The following is an 18,280-nucleotide window of genomic DNA, read 5'->3' as shown; positions in this document are numbered from 1 at the left end:
TAGGGAACCCAAAGTGCCATCAGGATATGGCAGTCCCAGTGGAGTAGTAATGGGGGCCAAAAGGTATGGGAAATCCAGTGCTGAAATACACTCAAGGCTCATGGACTCACAACATGTCTGTACTCCAGGCAACTCTTTGGATACCTACTGGCTAGTTCCTTCCCTTTCTCTTACCCACCACACATCTCCCATACACAGCCCACCCTTTTGTGATTGTCCTTTTGTGTAATACCTTGTCTCCTTCATGTCAAACACATTTTAGCTTTATTATTCCTGCGTACAAATATTGGAGAAACGTGGCCTTGGCCACACCCTGTGCTCACTCCTGTTAGGGATGCACAGTTCTACTCTGGGTAGCTTGAGGTCCTCTCAGGCTAGCACAGGTGAGCAAGGGTATTTTTTTTTTTTTATAGAAAAAGGGTTGGTTTATTGTAGTTCAAATACATAAACTGAACATTCAACATCTTAAAATTAAACTTTAGAAACAAAAGTTTAACATTCAAACAGGAGTACAGTTTACAGGGAACACCCAAAAAGGTAATCTGTTGTCTAATCCAGAATATTGATAAAGATCACTTAATGGTGAATGTGTTTAACCAGCAGTTCTATTCTGGCCAACATATTAGTTATGACCGTGGCTCCATACCTGAGAAGAAATTCCTAAATAAATCTTCTCTTAGGCTAAACAAGACTTGGCCTATAATTCAGAGGGGATAATCAAAGCTCGTAAGTGAACAAATAAAACTAAAATGTTCTTTAGAGACAAAGGTAAAAGTATGTCCATTATAATAATCTTAACCTCTGGAAGATAAGAATTCCATTTTCAGTGTTTTCTCTTTTACCCGCTTTGAAAAACAAAATCAAAACAAACCCCAACCTATGTTTTTTGGGAGTCTGTGGTATTTGTATCTTGCAAGTTCAAACCACAAATGCTCTTATGTCTTGCATGTATAACACTGCTAGAAAGAACGTCACCAAAAGTCACTGACTTCCACACCTCATAAAAGGATGATTTTTAGCTTCAAGATTTTAGATTTACTAGAGACAGCCTATATTTGAGTATGTATGTCAGTCATGCCACACAAAGAAAAGCATAAATATTTCCAAAGTGTTCTCTGTTCAGCAACTGTTCACAAATGCTTCTCCTTCTGTTCGTCAGATGGTTTTGCAATAGTTTGACTAATGCACATACATGTAAAAAACCTGAAAATTGGCTCATGCAAGCATTTTGAAGTAATAGATACCACCGTGGAAGAGTATGCAGGGTTATTTTGTTGATCGTCGGGTGGGCTCCGACGCTGTGGGAGGGGGCGGAGGGCCCCGGCGGTCCAGGTCGTCCACATACGCCACGATCAGTTTCCGCCTCTCCTCTGGCACACAGTCTAGTACTAGATACCGTTTGTCGTTCTGCAAAATTTTTTCTACATCTTTCAGGTGCTGATCAGATTCCTGGATTAGCTTTTTGGATCTATATGTTATAAATTTGGTCTCTTTCAGAAGCGTCCTGAAGTCGGCTTTGGCAGTGATGTATTTGTCTCTGATGTATTCTTCGAACTCTCTTTGTTTTTTCTTGTCACTGGAGGAGAACTTAATGCACCGAGGGTCTTCCTTGATGATTTTTTTTTACTTCTTTCCATGTGGATGTTAAGGTAATTGCAGACGTTTCATCCAGAAGTTGCCTAAAGTGCTCCCTCTTCTTTTTGGTAAGTGCTTCAATGTGTTCATTGAAAAGCTTCTCTTTCTCCTCTCTCTCCAACAAGGACCCAGACTCCCAGCGGTGATCTTTCCGGAGGGTCCTCCGAGTGTCTGACCAGGACACATCTGAAGAACGAACCATGTCAGACAGAAGTGCCTTGAAGTTCTGGATAGCTTCTTCCCGTTTGTGCTGCTCTCTCTCTCGATCTATTTCTTTCGTTTGTTCAGACCGAGCCTTCTGAACCTCTCTTTCTCGTTCCCTAAGGCTAGCCTCAATGCGGGCTTGCCTTTCAAGCTCCTTTTCTTTTTCTGAGTCTAAATTCTTGGCTATTTTTTCAATATACTGTTTGAAAAGGTCTTCTCTCATTGATGAACTGTCCACTGCTTTGTAACGTGGATCGCTTTCTACTTTGTCTTTTACTTTGCTCCATCGAGACTGACTGTCCAGGTGATGATTAGATAATAATTCAAAGAAATCCGATTTAATCTTCTCACCTCTGGTCTTCGAATCTTCTTTCTCTTTTTTTCTTGCAGCTGCCACAAATTCATTAAACAAGGCTTCTCGATCTTTCATCTTTTCAATTGCTTTGAATCTTGAATCTTTAGCATGCTTGGCTGCAAATTCACTAAAAGTTGCTCTTGGATTAAATTTTGCTTCTTCCATCATTTTTTTGAAATCTTCCTTGGCTTGCATTATTTTGTTTTTCTTTTCCCTGCGTTCTTCCTCTGCCCTGGTCTTTACATACTGATCAAAAACCTGTTTTCGTTCTTTAGGGTTGAGAAGTAAGTACCGAGGATCAAAAACTATCTTGTGCAACTCCTTCTCCCATGTTGAAAAAGCAGACACCCCTCTTTCTAGCAGCATGTCCTTGAACTGCTTCATTCGGGCCTCCAGAGGGACAATGGCCCTTTCTCGGGCAGCTTTAATTTCAGCTTCCATTGCAGCTTCTTTGTCTGAATCAATGTCTTTATTATCGTCTCTCTTCCGTTTTTTGGCTTTAACTGGTTCATCTTCATTAAGTTCTTCCATTAATTCTTGTTCTTCCTTAATTGCACTCATAGAGAACTGCCACTTTTGGATGGACAGCATAGTCGGGGTTGGGTGCCTTAGCTTCCTCAACTCTTCCATTCCTCTTTTATGAGGGGGCTCCTGAATAATTTTGTCAACATCCGCTCTTCCAATGAGATCATCAGGTCGGTCCCACATAGAAAGACGGGTGGTAGGATTATAAAAGAAGACCCGCTCGTCGCCAGTCCAAACAACACACCATGGAGTACCAGGAATAGGGGTAGTAGCTACTGGCTTTGCCTTCTGGGCAGCCTTTTCTTCTTCGGTCATCTCTTCTTCTTTGGGTTCCTCCTTTATCTCTTTTATTGGCTCTTCTTTAGGATCCTCCTCCTCCGTTTCCATTGGCAAAGGTTCTTCAGAAGGTTCTTTAATTGGCTCTTTAATCTTCTCTTCTAACTTTTCTTTTTCTTTCAGTTCTTGGGGTTTTTCCCAGGTTGATTCTAATGTTCTATTATTATAATAATATGTCTTCCCATCTGCTGTTTTATATTCAGTCCACTCAGAAACAGCTGTTGCTCCAGCTAAGGTAGCAGGTGAAGCTGCAATTGCAACCTGGGGATGTATCATGGGTACAATAGGAGGGGCCATTCCTGGCAACACACCGGTCTTGGTGGTAGCGACTGTCTTTACATACGGGCAGCTGACTATTTGCATCATTGCTACACCTGGAAGTGGAATTGGCATGCCAGGAAGGGGAACACGAAACGGAGGTACCATTACTGGTGGAAAAGCAGGTATCGCTGCTGCTGGCTGAGGTACTGAATGAGGGACAGCAGGAGGTAACGTCTGGGGGTGCGGCTGGGGAACGTTTTGCACAGGTGTGGCTGTAGGAGCAGGAGTTGAAACACTAACTGTAGGCGTAGCAACTGAAACAGCAGAACTTGGGGTCTGATCTTGTGTTGTGGGTGTTGATACTGTCTGCGAAACCGAAGAGGCAGTTGTCGTGGTAGAGGTGGTAGAGGATGGGGTGGATGATGATGTTGAGGTGGATACTGCAGATGCTGGGCTACTGGTCGTAGGGGTGGAAGCTCCTACTGCTTGTGCTTGCACTTGCGCCTGGGCCTGGGCCTGGGCCTGAGCCTGAGCCTGAGCCTGAGCCTGTGCTTGCGCCTGGGCCTGGGCCTGTGCTTGCGCTTGTGCCTGAGCCTGGGCCTGGGCCTGGGCCTGGGCCTGGGCCTGCGCCTGAGCCTGTGCCTGCGCCTGGGCTTGGGCTTGGGCTTGGGCTTGGGCCTGGGCCTGGGCCTGAACCTGGGCCTGGGCTGCAAGCATAGGTGTCAGTTCTGACTGCTGAATAACCTTAACTCCATCTGGCTTGCTCCAGGCAGATTCACGTGTCCGAGCATTATAATAATAAACCTTCCCATCTGGCGTTTTATTTTCAACCCATATCTCCTCAGTAGGAGGCAGTGCTGGAGTACCAGGGGCAGTCACAGGAGGCATTCCTGGTGGAAACATCATACCCGGAGGAGGAGGCATGGTTCCCATGGGTGGAGGCATGAAAGGCGGTCTCTGAAGGTGTGGAGGGCCCATAGGCGGAGGAATCCCTCCTGGAGGAGGCATTGGTGGCATATTAGGATCAAAAGGAGGACGTCCAAAGGGGGGCCGAGGTGGCGGAGGAGGGCCTCGCATCATACCGAAAGGTGGAGGAGGTCGCATGAGAGGTGGTGGGCCTCGCATCACTGCATTAGGTGGGGGAGCTGGGCCTCGAAACCTCAAGGCCTGCTGTTGAGCCATCCTGAGCTCCCCCGGGTTGAATCGCTCGCCGTCCCCCCCGTCCCCACCACGCTCCGCCATTACAGAAGACCGCAGCAAGGGTATTTGATCTCCATTTCTTGCCACTTCATTAAGAATGTCCTCACCTGCCCTAACCGGTTTGGCTCAGTGGATAGAGCGTCGCATCGGCCTGAGGACTGAAGGGTCCCAGGTTTGATTCCAGTCAAGGGCATGTACCTTGGTTGCAGGCATATCCCCAGTAGGAGGTGTGCAGGAGGCAGCTGATCAATGTTTCTCTCTCATCAATGTTTCTAACTCTCTATCCCTCTCCCTTCCTTTCTGTAAAAAAGCAATAAAATATATTTTTTAAAAAGAGTGTGCTCACCAGGCCCCTGCTAAGTAACTCTCCATGATTCCATCAGGGAGGAGAGAAAGTCACGCTAATTATCTTTCCCATTATTGCCAGCATTGCTTCAAGTCAGGAGAGGAAATGCGCCCCACTCCCTGTGCTGTTCAGATGGAGCCACCCTGCAAGTCTGCTAAGAGTGGTCCTCCCTCCTCCTCCAGGAGCCACAGGCTGCAGCTGGAGGCCTCCCCTCAGCACTGATCTCCTAAATGACAACTCCCCCTTCGCTCCCCTACTGCTCACTATATTAGGTTGATTTCATGACACAAGAAAGCATCCAAAATCTTGTTTTTTAAAGTTGAAGGCAACCTTTTCATTTCTCTAGGATTAAGTGACTCACAGTGATGAGAGTCAGATGAGGGAAGAGCTGCTTGTGCTTGCCCTGTCAGATCTGAGATGTCTAGACTTTGTGTGAAGTGCCACGGACATTCTGCTATCACCAAGAGAAACCACGCTGAGCCAACTAGCATCACTCTTCTTGTTGACCTGTGATAAACTCGGGTATATTTATCATATTTGCACTGCATGGTGTTTACAATATATAAAGTATTCGGTGCTTGTAGTAGAAGTCGGTCTTTGTGACTCCCTGCTTCCCCTCTTAAAACTTCTCTCTAATCCCTGGTTTTCTCAGGAGCCCAGCATCCTCATTCTGTCCTCTAACTGCCCACTATTTGCACCACTTGTCCTCTCATCCCCACCGCCTCTACCCAGTCTCCAGAAAACCTCAGAAGGGATCTCTCCTCCACTCTGATCCTTCAAAATTTGGTGATCAGGTGTTTTCCAGTTACTAAGAGACTCTCAGCCTCTTTGGTAAAGGGTGCCATAGGGAGTAAAGTTAATGGGAACCATAGAGATGGTCTAATCAAATCCTGCTCATTTTACAGATAAAGAAACTGAGTCTTAGAGAAAGAAAGGCCCAAAGTGAGCCCAGATCCAAGGTTCCCCAAATGTATGAGAAACAGAGCCCTCTGGGTTAAGGACATGTATGATAGGCCTCTCTTCCTCTAGGCTGAACTGGACACCACCCCACAAAGTCTTCCTTATGGGGGCTCCTCAGCACTGCTCCCAAAGCCTGGTTCACAGCAGGCTTCCCAAATTATCATTATTATTGTTGTTATTATTATTATTATTATTATTACTATTGCTATCACTGTTGTTTTCACTATAACAACCAAAGTAATAAGAGTGGGAGAGAGGGAAAGACAGGATTCCCAGCAACAATAATAACTATTTACCTCAGACCTCAGAGACACTAACTCATGGCCTGTCACCACGCCCCTGAGAGTTCACAGCAATTGCATAAGGGAGAAGGAAGGAAGAGAAAGGGGAAGAGGCTCTGTCAGTGGTTGTCAAAGGTAGGCTGAAAACAAGAAGAGTTTGATGCTCAGCCCAAGATGGACTTCGTAGACCTGTGTTTAACAGAACCTAGATCTGTGACCTATATAATACTTCAGCACAGGACTTCCTAAACTTTTTACCATTATCAACAGTAAGAAATGTGATTTTACACATGTCCATATAGAGAGAATGGGAAAAGGGCTTTTACAAAACATCCTCAACCCTTACCATGCATTCTGATATTTTCTCTTTCACTCTATTCTATTCTGTTTTGTTCTTTAAAGTGCTGGTTGCAATCCCCTGAATGTATTTCACTGCACACTAATGAGTACGGCCCACATTTGGAAAACCATCTTCAGGGGGAATATGAAAGAGCAGTCCTAAAGGAGAAGGGCTGCATAAGATTCTCTAAAAAAGCAGGAAGAAATTTGGTTACAGATAAAAGTAGAAGAAAATTTGTGACATTAAGATATAATAGCAGAAGTACACACCTGCAATAGCATCTCACTATACAGAATTTTTGCTCAAAATGTTTAACCCAAATCTAAACATGCAGGCACAATCAGACAAATCCTGATTGTGAAACATTTTATAAGACATGAAACCTGGAAGTCTTCAAAAATTTTATTGTCATAAAAGACAAAAAAAGGTGAGAGATTGTTCTAGATTAAGAGAGACCAAAGAGATATGACAAGTAAATATAACATGTGATCCTTAATTGCATTCTGGCTGGAGAAAAAAAAACAAACAATAACCACAGAGTACTTGGAAGGACAATAAGGGAGATTTGAATGTGATCTCATATTAAATGATACTGCTGGGTCATGTTAAGGATCTTGGTGTGATGATGCTATTGTGTCATGTAAGACAGACTTTTGTTCTTGGAGGTACATACTGAAGTATTTAGGGGGGAAGAGTCATAACGTTTGAAATTTACTTACAGTGGATCAGAAAAGAGAATATGTATATAGAAAGAGAAAGAAAATGTAAAGGAATATTAACAATTAGTAAATCTAGGAGAAACTACATTGGTAGATGTTCATAATAAGTTTGAAATTTTTCAAAATACAATGTTAGGGGGGAGTGAAAAAATATAGATTTTAATAAAAGAATTTATTCTATTTAAACTGTAACGTTGCAATGAACATTAAAATGGCGTTTTGTAAATATTTCTTAAAAGATATAATAGCAGTGAATCCACCCACTTACCACACACACACACAACCTCACCACCAAGTGCTGTGAGAAATGCTTCCGTTGATAAAAGCCATTTCTATAATGTTAGACTAGTGAGACCAGTAACAGTAGGGTAGAATGTGTGCGTTTTAGAGTTTACCAGATCTCATTTGAGTATCATTCCCACTGTGTTTTAGCTGTGTCACCTTTAGACAGTTTACTTGACCTCTAAAACTGCTTCCTGGACAAGGTGGAATTTAACCTGAGCCCAGTGATCCTGGAAAACAGCGAAGATTAAGACGTCCCCCAACCCTTTGTGTTCCAGAAGGCCTCCGGCAAGGAACCACCCTTCCCCTAAGACTTTTATAAGATTCATACATGCCTTCCTTATTCACTTATGACAAGGCCAGACACAGAGCTTCCAAATTCGCATTCTTCCCCTTATAAATGATCGACTGAACTGCTTGTCCCTATTGATCAGTCAATTGAACAAGATGTTACTAACCAAACGTTTTTGTGAAGCTTTTTTCCTTTCTCCAGGTCCCTGAACTTTGGCCCGCTTTCAGCCTACGCCAGCACACAGCTCCCCCAAAGTGTCCCTCCCAAAAAAAAGGCTGCTCAAGGTAAAACAAGCTGATCTACACCTGATTCACCATCCTTTCATCCTCTTTCCCCACACCTGGTTTTTATTAGCTTTGTTTACTGCTCTATAAAAAAAAAAAATTATTCTTGTCCTTGTCCTAGTTGGTTTGGCTCAGTGGATAGAGCATCGGCCCACGGACTAAAGGATCCCAGGTTTGATTCCAGTCAAGGGCACTTACCTTGGTTGCAGGCTCTGTCCTGGTCGCCCTGGTCAGGCACGTGCATGAGACAAGTAATGGATGTATCTCTCTCACATCGCTGTTTCTCTCTCTGTGTTTCTCCCCCTCCCTTCCACTCTCTCTAAAAATCAATGGAAAAAATATCTTCGGGTGAGGATTAACTAAAAAAAAAAAATCTTCTTGCCTAACTCTCCAGAGGTTTGCAGATGTTTTGGTTGCAGTAATCCCCTCCACCTTTAAAGCAGTCCTCCTTCCGCCGAGGCCGGTTTGGCTCAGTGGATAGAGCGTCGGTCTGCGGACTGAGGGGTCCCAGGTTCGATCCCGGTCAGGGGCATGTACGTTGGTTGCGGGCACATCCCCGGTGGGGGGTGTGCGGGAGGCAGTTGGTCGATGTATCTCTCTCATCGATGTTTCTAGCTCTCTATCCCTCTCCCTTTCTCTCTGTGAAAAATCAATAAAATATATTTTTAAAAAAATAAAAAATAAAAATTAAAGCAGTCCTCCTTCCCCTATTGAAATAATCTCCTTTAATTAAAGTTTCTGCTTACTAAGTCTGGATTTGATTTTTATTGTTTACTGCTCTATATAAATATAAAATAAAGCAAATGTTTTATGATTATAAATATCCTACCATTATGTAAATACTAGAGGCCTGGTGCATGGATTCCTGCACCAGTGGGGTCCCTCAGCCTGGCCTGCAGGGATCCGGCGAAACCCGAAGTCCCACATTCCCCTAGGGGTCCCAGAGTGTGAGATGGAGCTCTGCAAAGTTGCTGTAGCTCCGCAGCTCCTGCCTTGAGTATCTGCCCCCTGGTGGTCAGTGCACATCATAGCTACTGGTCGGTCAGCCAGTTGCTTAGACTTTTATATCTATAGATCTCTTGAATCTATTCACATCTTGCCAGCCTACTGTTAAACCCTAGATAAGATCACCATTATAATGAGTTTCTTAAAATTATATTAAATTCTGATTCCACCTAATTCCCAGTTGGTTTCCAAAGCCAACTGCAATTGGAATCATTTTTCATTAATACTACAAAACCATAGCCCTGGCCGTTGTGGCTCCGTTGGTTGAGTTGTTATCTCATGCACCAAAAGGTTGCCCATTTGATTCCTGGTCAGGGCGCACGGGCTGCGGGATCAATCCCCAGTAGGGGGCATGCAGGAGGCAGATAATCAATGTTTTTCTCTCTCTCTCTCCCTCTCCCTCTCACTCTAAAAAATCAATAAAAACATATATTTGAAAAAAGATCCATTCATCTCATATACACAAACTAACAAGGCTGCATTACTCACGGAATTTTAAATTCATTTTAGTGTGGTTGACTGGGCTCCTACAATTAGGACTTGGAGAAATTCAGTGTGACATTAGGAATAAGGGGGGAAAGTGGAGAGTGTCAGATTGTGCTATAAAGAAGAAAGAAACACCTCTCGGTGGAATATGGAGACATGAGTATAAACATTAAGTAAGTCATGACAGAGGTTTCTACTTCCAAAGTCTGGAGTCAGTTTATTCAGGTTGAAGTCTAGCTCCACCAGTTCATGCTTCTACATGTACAACCTTTGGCAGGTGGCTTCCGTTCCCTAGGCCTCAGTTTTCTTTCTGAGTGGGAGAAAAGTGGATAACAAAGTACGCACCTCGTAGGATTGTTGTGGGAATTAAATGAGATAATCCATGTAAAGCACTTAAAACAGTGCCTGGCACATTGCAGTAACTGCTGGCATGACCCTGATGCCAGTGGCTGCTGGAGACAGCTCCAGTTTGGTTTGAACTGGAAAGGCTGCCTCAAACCCTGAGCAGCTGCGACCAGGGAGTTTTACCAGCACGTAGGCTAGAGAGAGCCTGTGCTTGAAGAAAGCAGCTTTCTTTTTTTAACCTTTTTTTTTTCCCAATCAGTTTGCATTCAATATTATTTTGTGTTAGTTTTAGGTGTACAGCATGGTGGTTAGTGTTCCCCTGATATATCCAGTACCCATCTGGCACCATACATAGTTATTAGCATATTATTGACTATATTTTCTATGCTGTACTGTACGTCCCCATAACTATTTTGAAACTACCAATCTGTACTTCTCAATCCCTTTACCTTTTTCAACCAGTCTCCCAACCCCCACCCCTCTGGCAGCCATCAGTCTGTTCTCTTGTATCTATGAGTCGGTTTCTGTTTCCTTTGTTTATATTATTCGTTAGACTCCACAAATAAGTGAAATTATATGATATTTGTCTTTCTCTGACTGACTTATTTCACTTACCATAATGCCCTCTAGGTCCATCCAGAAAGCAGCTTTCTTTTTTTTTCTTTTTTCTTTTTTTAATATGAAATGCTTCACGAATTTGCGTGGCATCCTTGCGCAGGGGCCATGCTAATCTTCCCTGTATTGTTCCAATTTTAGTATATGTGCTGCCGAAGCGAGCACTGAAAAGCAGCTTTCTTGAAAGGACGTAGGTTGACCCACGCCTCCCCCTACCCTCACACCAGAGTTCTCCTGCCATCTAGTGCCCAATGGCAGCAAATGCCTAAATTCAAATTTCCTTGTGTCTCCCGACTCATCAGTCTCCTTTTCTACTCCAGGATCCAAGTCAGCAGAATCACCTGGTGTCCCCAAAGCTTCAAGCTATTTCACATTCTGTTCTGTTCACAGCAGTTCCCTGTGCCTGGCATGGCATTCTCTTCACCTCTTGTGTGCCAGGCAAACAGCTCTAAGAAAACTTTCCTGAGGCACCTGAACCCCTCACCTCCTTCTTGCCAGCCTGGACCATCCCCTAGAGCAGTGGTCGGCAAACTCATTAGTCAACAGAGCAGCAAACCGCGGCTCACGAGCCGCCTGTGGCTCGTGAGCCGCAGTTTGCCGACCACTGCCCTGGAGCACACCTCTTCCATTGCCTTTGTCTGCCCCCTTCGCCTTCACTGATGCTCCCCTGTGGACATTTACCCCTACCTAGCACAGTGCCTTGCGTCTAGCAAGGGCCCAATATGTGTTGAATAAGTGGAATGCATAGGATAGGGAAGTTGGAGGTGGAAGGTGGGGCATTCCAGAGAGAACTGTTCCAGAAGCTCAGAAACGGCTTGCTGTTGCTGGTATGTAAATGTTCCGTCATCAATTGAATATCTGTAGCCTCTGCATTGCCTTTGAAGCTAATTATCTATATATATAAAAGGCTAATATGTTAAGTGTCCCTCCTACTGTCTGACCAGTCACTATGATGCACACTGACCACGAGGGGGCAGGAGCTGCCAAGCTGCAGTGACTTGGCAGCAGCAGTTCTCGGGTGACACACCCCGAAATCAGAGAGGAGGGAGCCTGATTCCTCATGGGGCCGCGCGATTCCACCTTGGGCCATGGGTTATGTTGTTGCTGGGGCACTGTCCGCCCAGAATCTGGTTTACTGCACACTTGCGTTTGCATTCCACACCCTGTACATAGCAACTTTGTGGAGTGCCCTCTCACACTCCGGGACCCCTCAGGGGATGTCAGAGAGCCAGTTTTGGCCCGATCCCCACAGGCCAGGCAGAGGGACCCCACCTGCCAGAGGGACCCTACTCACTCCACAGGCATCGGGGAAGGACTGCGGGAGGTTGGCTCCAGGGAGGTTGGCTCCAGGGCACGTCTGGCCCTTCTCGCCCAGTCCTGCCCCACTGGCCACCTTCTAATTAATTTCCTTTCAATGTGCATGAATCCGTGCACCGAGTCACTAGTGTTTTATAGATGCTTAAACATACATCTACCAATTCCACTCTGAGATATTTACCCAACAGTAATGGAAATCTATGTCTACAAAAGTCTTACTCAGGAATGTTCAGTCACCACTTTATTCGTAACAGCTAATAACTAGAAAAGACCCAGATGTCAACAGGGGAATGGAAAAATAAATTGTGCTATGTCCATTTAATGGGCTACCATTCCGCAATGAACAGGAATCAATGACGGGGCTGGATCTCAAAAGCTTACGCTAGGTGAAGTTAGAAAAAAAAAAGAGTACATATGAGGTAGGCAAAAGTAGGATTACAGTTATGAGAGTTTATTCCCCGCCCTCTCCCCTCTTCCCCGCCGGCTCCCGCCTTCCCCACCCGTTCCTCGCTGGCTCCCGATTCATAATTATTATGTATTAATTATTGTGTTCTTTTCCATACCAAACAACTATAAACCTACTCTTGCCCACCCTATATATAAAATTTCAGAAAGGGAAAACGTAACCTTTCAGCGACAGAAAGCAGATCCATTGTTACCAGGGGTAAGGGAGTGAGGGAATAAGGGGAGAAAGGGCAGAGACTGGGAAAGAGCAGGTTTGTTACAATTCATCAAGCTGTACACCTAAGATCTAAGCATTTTTCTGTACGTTAATTGTACGTATTGAATATGTGTTGAGAGTTGGAAGAGAAGAAAGGAAGAGGAGAAGAGAGGGGAGAAAGAAAGGCAGTCGCGATGCCCGGTGCTGGATCAAATGAATGAGCCATCGGTTCCCAGAGGCGACTAGGGCGGGGTGCTCTCCGCCCAACGCCGGGAGCCGGCGAGGAGGGGGGAACGGGTGGGGAAGGAGGGAGCGCGCGGAGGCGGGGGGAGCGCGCGCGGCGTGCAGTTGCTCCTCTCGGCCGCCAGGCGGCGGCGTGGGCAGGGAAGGACGGCCGTGGTGACCCGGGAAGCGGCGGCGAGGGGGCGGGTCCGGGCGCGGAGTCCATGTGGGCGCCGGCGCGGCGCGGTGCAGCGCGGGGTCGCCATGGCGGACGTGCAGCAGCTTCGGGTGCAGGAGGCGGTGGACACCATGGTGAAGAGTCTGGAGAGAGAGAATATCCGGAAGATGCAGGTAGCGGGCGGGAGCCGACTCGAGGGAAACCCGGCGGTGCGGTCCGACCTCCCCGGCCCCTTCCCGCGACTCCCGGCCCCTTCCCGCAGCCGCCCCCCTCCCCGCAGAACCCAGTGGGGATCCCTGGGGTCGCTGTGGCGCCCCGGAAGCAGGCCGTGCCCTCGGGCAGAAACTCTAGCACTTCGGCCGAGCGGAGGAAAGTTGTGCGTCCTCGCCAGGCTCAAGGCCGTTTACCACCCCGACCTGCACGGGGGGTGTTGGGGGTCCCGGGCCAGGGTTAGAGAGCCCCGGGTGTGCGGTGTTGCCCCGCCGCCTTCCCCTCTTGCCCGGCCCCTTCTGCACGTGCGCCGCCGAGGCTGAAAGAGCACGGCCAAGGTGAAAGGCCGGAAGGCGGGCGTGCCCTGCCTCCTCCGTGGCCAGGTCACGCCCAGGTCTCCGCGCCACAGGCCGTTGGTGTATATGTTGTCCTGCTTTGATCCCCTGATGCTTTGTGGTGTTGGTCCTGCCTCCCTGAAAGGATTGTGAGTTTCCCTTGTCATTAATTAATGGATGGGTTACCCCCTGGTGGAACTTAAGATTACTAGGTTGCTGGCCTCTGAACTCTGGGGTGTAGGCGCCCGGTTCTCAGAATTTGGCTTCATCTGACCCACCGCCACCTCCGTGTCCACCAGCCCTGGAGGCAGCAGTTGCCGCTGAGATAGAGGCAAGAAGACTATGAAACACTGTGCGAGGCACTGAGGATAATGTTCCCGTTTGTGGTCTTAACGTCCTGATGGCTAGTCTAAGGAGAGGTGCAACTCTAGAGACCCTCCCCCTAATCCCTGTGGCACTCCATTGGTCGTCTCTGTCCCTGGGGCTTTCCTCCCTGACCTCTCTCTGCCCTCCCTTCCCAGGGCCTCATGTTCCGGTGCAGCGCTGGCTGTTGTGAGGACAGCCAGGCGTCCATGCAGCAGGTGCACCAGTGCATTGAGCGCTGCCACGCACCTCTGGCTCAAGCCCAGGCCCTGGTTACCAGCGAGTTGGAGAAGTTCCAGGTGAGCAAGATCCCAGACAGGGGACTCTAGTCCTGGATGTTGCTCTTTTGCAGATGACAAGCATTTGTTACGGAGCTCTTGGCTGTAGTGTCTTGGTTCTGTTAACATCGGTGACAGTGCTATGGTCAACCAGTCTTCACAGAGTTTGACATTTTGGACACAGTACTGGAGATGGGGCGCTGTATTTCCCATAGAAACAATGAGTTACCGAGGGAGTTCGTAACCAAGGGCCCTATGCTTTTTTTTTTTTCTGTAGTTACCAAATATAATATGTATGTGCGCTGTATAGTACAGATCTTTCTAAAACATGTATTCATTCATTCATAAAATAGCAGAATCCCCAGGAAAGTGGAATATACTTGTCTTAAAGCGTATAGATTAGAGCAAGATCCTACCATCATTTTGTGGATTTACACGCTCTGGGTGTAGCCCCTCCTTGCTACACACAGAAGGTATTCCCTATGTCACTACGGAGCAGTCATTTATATGAAGCATTATTATTGTTGATTCCCTGCCTCACAAGCCCCTTTGAGGTCAATAGGAGTCCCCCAAATCCCTGGCTGGAGCAAAGGGTAGCCACAACTTCATTTTACTCCCTCCCTCTGAGTATATTTTTCTGGAACTGGGGGGAAGCAGGGCCCATTTCTATTCAGTTCTTCATAGTCTGGGATTCTGTTCACATGGATGAAATTATATCTAATGTGATACATTTTTATATTCTGCTACATAAAATTCTTTAACATTGCTGATAGGAATAATGTCTTCAAAATCATGAAACTCCAATAGATTTTTGTGTTTATTTTGACACCTAATTTTATAAATAGGGTCTTTGACATTTTGACACCTGAATTGCTGTATAACATTTCAGCCCTCTCCAATCAGACTTCCTCTTCTACTGTGCCAGAATTGCTCTTGCCACTCCTCTCCACTGGGCTAAATCCAGTGGTCATTTCTCATTCCTCATCTCACTCAACCTGTCTGCATCATTTACTCAGTGGATCACTTTGGCCCTCCTTGAAACACTTTATTTAGTTGGCTACCAGGACTCCTCACTTTCCTGATTGTCTACCTCTCTCCTTAGCCATCCTTTTATGACCTCCTTTGCTGGCTTTTCCCCTTTCCAGCCTCTAAACATTGAAGTCCCCAGGGCTGTTCTTGAACCTTTTTTCTATCTAGTTCTCTGGTCTCATGGTTACAATTACCATCTATATGCTGACAACTACATATCTTTAGGCCACTGCTTTAGACCAACTTCACTCCTGATCTCCAAATTCATATATCCGACGGTTTCCTCAACATCTCCACTTATTTATTTTGTTGGTTTATCTACCCTTAGTGGAATATAAGCTCTATAAGGGCAAGAACTTTATCTGTTTTACTCATTGCTGTATCCCCCATTCGGAGAGTACCTGACACATAGAATACCTTCTATGTAATAAGTAATTGTTGAGTGTTTTTCTTTAGCAAGGACAGACATTAAATAATCAAGATGTTTGTAAGTCTTGAAATGGAAAAAAAAAACTGGTACTAAAGTAATTGAGTAAGTGGTCTCTAGTTCTCATTTCCTGGGAGGGACTTCTGTACAATTTATTCTGTCACTCACCTGCTTTCTAGTAATGCTCTTTCTGGGCCCTTCTGGTGCCACCCTCTGTTTCAATCAGGATAGTCTTGGTTAATTTCACTATAGGGTCTCTTTAATTCATCAAGATCATACATGTCAAGCCCAAACACAGCAGGTCATTTGTTATAACATTGATAAGAAACCAAAGGAACTTGACTCCTGTATATAAATTAGCCTGTGGTACATTTGGTATCATTATACATCGTTTTGCCACAGTTCCATGTCAACATCAAGTGAGGACTTAACTGTATGTAGCACAAGGCCTGGCACGTGATAAAGCACTCGGTAAATAAAGGCCAACTTCTCAGCCTTCTCTGTTCTCCTCCTTCTTGCCACAGGACCGCCTGGCCCGGTGCACCATGCATTGCAACGACAAAGCCAAAGACTCAATAGATGCGGGGAGTAAAGAGAGTCAGGTGAAGCGGCAGCTGGAGAGTTGTGTGACCAAGTGTGTGGATGACCATATGAACCTCATTCCAACCATGACCAAGAAGATGAAGGAGTCTCTCTCATCCATTCAGAAATAGAAGTCTTTGCCATTGGCCATGGAGGCTGAGGGCAGGAATCTATTTAAAATGAAGAATGCGAATTTTGGTCTTTTAAGCAGTTTAAGGATGAAGAAATTAAGGATGGCAGCAAGTTTAAGGCATGTGTCACTTGCCTCTGGACACCGGTTCTTTTATGTTTTAATCCTAGAAAGTGAAATGGGGAAAAAAAAAACTGGTGCTAAAGTTTGGGTCAGAGAGTTTTTGAGAGCCTAAATTTTATGTGGCAAATGCTTATCCTGGCAGCAGGCATTTCCCTCAAACCAAGCCAGAGCCCTCTGAGGTACCAACAAGCTGACAGGGTCCTCTAACCTGCCAGCGGTCTGGTGGGAGATGAGGAGAGGTGTTTCTGTTTGTTGCCAACCTCCTGTTTACCAGAAGCATTACCACACCATTTTCCATAAGCTGTGAAACAAAATCCATGAGGTTACTAATTTAGAAGTGGAAAAACCGTTTCTGAGTATTTGGTTTGGTTTGGTTTTATATACAAGGGCATAAAGTTCATTTAAGATGGGGAGTTGGGAGAGGTAGTTTGGATAAGAACTTGAAAAGGTTCCTTTGGATATCCGTTTCTGTCCAAGGTATGGATATGCATTTTAATGCTCACACATGACACCTTCCAGCTCAGAAACCCTCCAAAAACATGAGAGGCAGTGTCCCACTGGGTATGGAAGCAGACCTTCCTTCTCACTGGCTGCTGTGATGGGTCCTAAGTCTGTCTACAGCAGGATGACAGGACAATCTTGCCATGGTACTCTACCTTGAAGGGAAAGAGGGATTTGGTTGTGCTGTATACCAACATCCCAGAATAAACAGTGAGAGAGGAACTGTTGCTTCATTAAGAGTTCTGAAGCACTGGGTTTGGGAAACACCTGGTTTTCAGGAATGAAACCTGAATCCAGTATTGCTTACTTCGCCCCCTCAAATAACAGCCCTAACGAGACAATCTTCTGGCAACAGGAAGGTCAAGGGAGAAAAAAGAGGGGCAGCCCCCCATTACCAAACACCACTTTTGCCAGGCCCTTTGCAACATACAGTGTTCCTACCCCAGCTCTGGAACCTTACTGTTTTGATAAGGAGCTTGTCTTTTTACCAACTTATTACTTGAAATGATAAAATAGCTTGTCTGTTTGCTGTTTCAAGACTGTGATATATTTTCCTAGTGGTCTGGTTTTAAAAAATAAATAAGGTTTAATTTTCCTCTACTATTGTGCTTTTTTATATCTGGGCAGTGAATATATAACTTTCTAAGAATGCTTTTCCTTGTAATGTGTGAAATAAGTTTCTTATGAGGTCCAGAAGAGTGAAAGTTATGTGCTATGGTTTGGATGCAGGACCTGGTCATTGTAAATGGGAAAAATGTCAAGGGCAGACGAAGGCACTTTTACTTGAAGTCCATTAATGTACTAGTAAAAAGATAGAAACTATAAAACTAAAAAAAAAAAAAAAAGATTAATTATCTGCTAGTATGTCAGGTTTCTAGTTTCAACTAAACACTAACAGCCGGGGGTAGAAAAGATACTGTTATGACCCATCTAGAGAATATGCAATGTCTAGGATTTTGAGTACCAAGAGAATATAAAATATATTAGTTTAACTAAGTCTTTATCATTGGCATTTCAATACAGGGGTGGGCAAAAGTAGGTTTACAGTTCATATGGAAAATACAATAAATAAATAATAAAGACTGTGTTTTGTGTACTCTCAACTATAAATCTACTTTTGCCCACCCCTGTAGAGCCTTTCCTAAATATTAGGAATGAATTCAATTTTAGAGAACCAGCTGGTACTTAGAATCACCAAGGCATTTCTATTTTGCTCCAAGTCTTCTCTAATCCCTATTGTATTTTATTCATTAATGTGGATTCCCCTATTTTGGGTAACTTAACTGAGAACAAGTCAAAGACTACTTTTTACACTTATGTTTTTGACTTGAAAATCAATACCTCAGCGAGTTTGTGTGTTGTGCTTAATGTTTTATGTATGGGATCAAGGTACATTTTACATTTAAGTGGGGGATCTGTAGGCAGTGTTACAAGAATAGCAAGACCATCCAGT

At 45.2% G+C, this 18,280-nt stretch overlaps 2 protein-coding genes and 1 non-coding gene across 7 annotated transcripts; 1 reads left to right on the top strand and 2 right to left on the bottom strand.

Annotated features, from left to right (window-relative positions):
• Positions 1-408: 408 nt before the first annotated feature.
• Positions 409-4,564, bottom strand: LOC129151866 (transcription elongation regulator 1-like). Its single transcript, XM_054728245.1, is given in 2 exon segments — positions 409-1,623; positions 1,625-4,564. Coding segments are annotated over 2 exon segments (3,291 nt in total). The 5' UTR covers positions 4,559-4,564; the 3' UTR covers positions 409-1,266.
• Positions 4,565-10,529: 5,965 nt separating this feature from the next.
• Positions 10,530-10,636, bottom strand: LOC114233726 (U6 spliceosomal RNA). Its single transcript, XR_003619881.1, has one exon. It is a non-coding gene; the product is annotated as a U6 spliceosomal RNA (small nuclear RNA).
• Positions 10,637-12,682: 2,046 nt separating this feature from the next.
• FAM136A (family with sequence similarity 136 member A) lies at positions 12,683-17,427 on the top strand. 5 transcript variants are annotated; one of them, XM_028154437.2, is made up of 4 exons: positions 12,969-13,022; positions 13,599-13,813; positions 13,916-14,056; positions 16,016-17,427. In XM_028154437.2, the coding sequence occupies exons 3-4, from the start codon at positions 13,922-13,924 to the stop codon at positions 16,202-16,204; spliced, it is 324 nt and encodes a 107-aa protein (XP_028010238.1). In that variant the 5' UTR covers positions 12,969-13,022; positions 13,599-13,813; positions 13,916-13,921; the 3' UTR covers positions 16,205-17,427. The 5 variants fall into 5 exon arrangements, with proteins under 5 accessions (XP_054584250.1, XP_008145715.1, XP_028010238.1 ...); XM_054728275.1 differs by lacking the exons at positions 12,969-13,022; positions 13,599-13,813 and adding an exon at positions 12,683-12,746; XM_008147493.3 differs by lacking the exon at positions 13,599-13,813 and having other exon boundaries at positions 12,851-13,022.
• Positions 17,428-18,280: the final 853 nt, after the last annotated feature.

The sequence above is a fragment of the Eptesicus fuscus genome, chromosome 16, assembly GCF_027574615.1.
Source record: "Eptesicus fuscus isolate TK198812 chromosome 16, DD_ASM_mEF_20220401, whole genome shotgun sequence".
NCBI lineage: Eukaryota > Metazoa > Chordata > Mammalia > Chiroptera > Vespertilionidae > Eptesicus > Eptesicus fuscus.
Note: the sequence above shows the minus strand (reverse complement) of the source record. Positions and strands in the feature narration are given on the sequence as shown.

Bases quoted from the DNA above. Each gene is read 5' to 3' on its own strand.
- FAM136A (XM_008147493.3), top strand. From the start codon at position 12,936: ATGGCGGACGTGCAGCAGCTTCGGGTGCAGGAGGCGGTGGACACCATG. The intron at 13,023-13,915 runs GTAGCGGGCGGG...CTCCCTTCCCAG, and splicing joins AGAATATCCGGAAGATGCAG to GGCCTCATGTTCCGGTGCAG. The intron at 14,057-16,015 runs GTGAGCAAGATC...TTCTTGCCACAG, and splicing joins GCGAGTTGGAGAAGTTCCAG to GACCGCCTGGCCCGGTGCAC.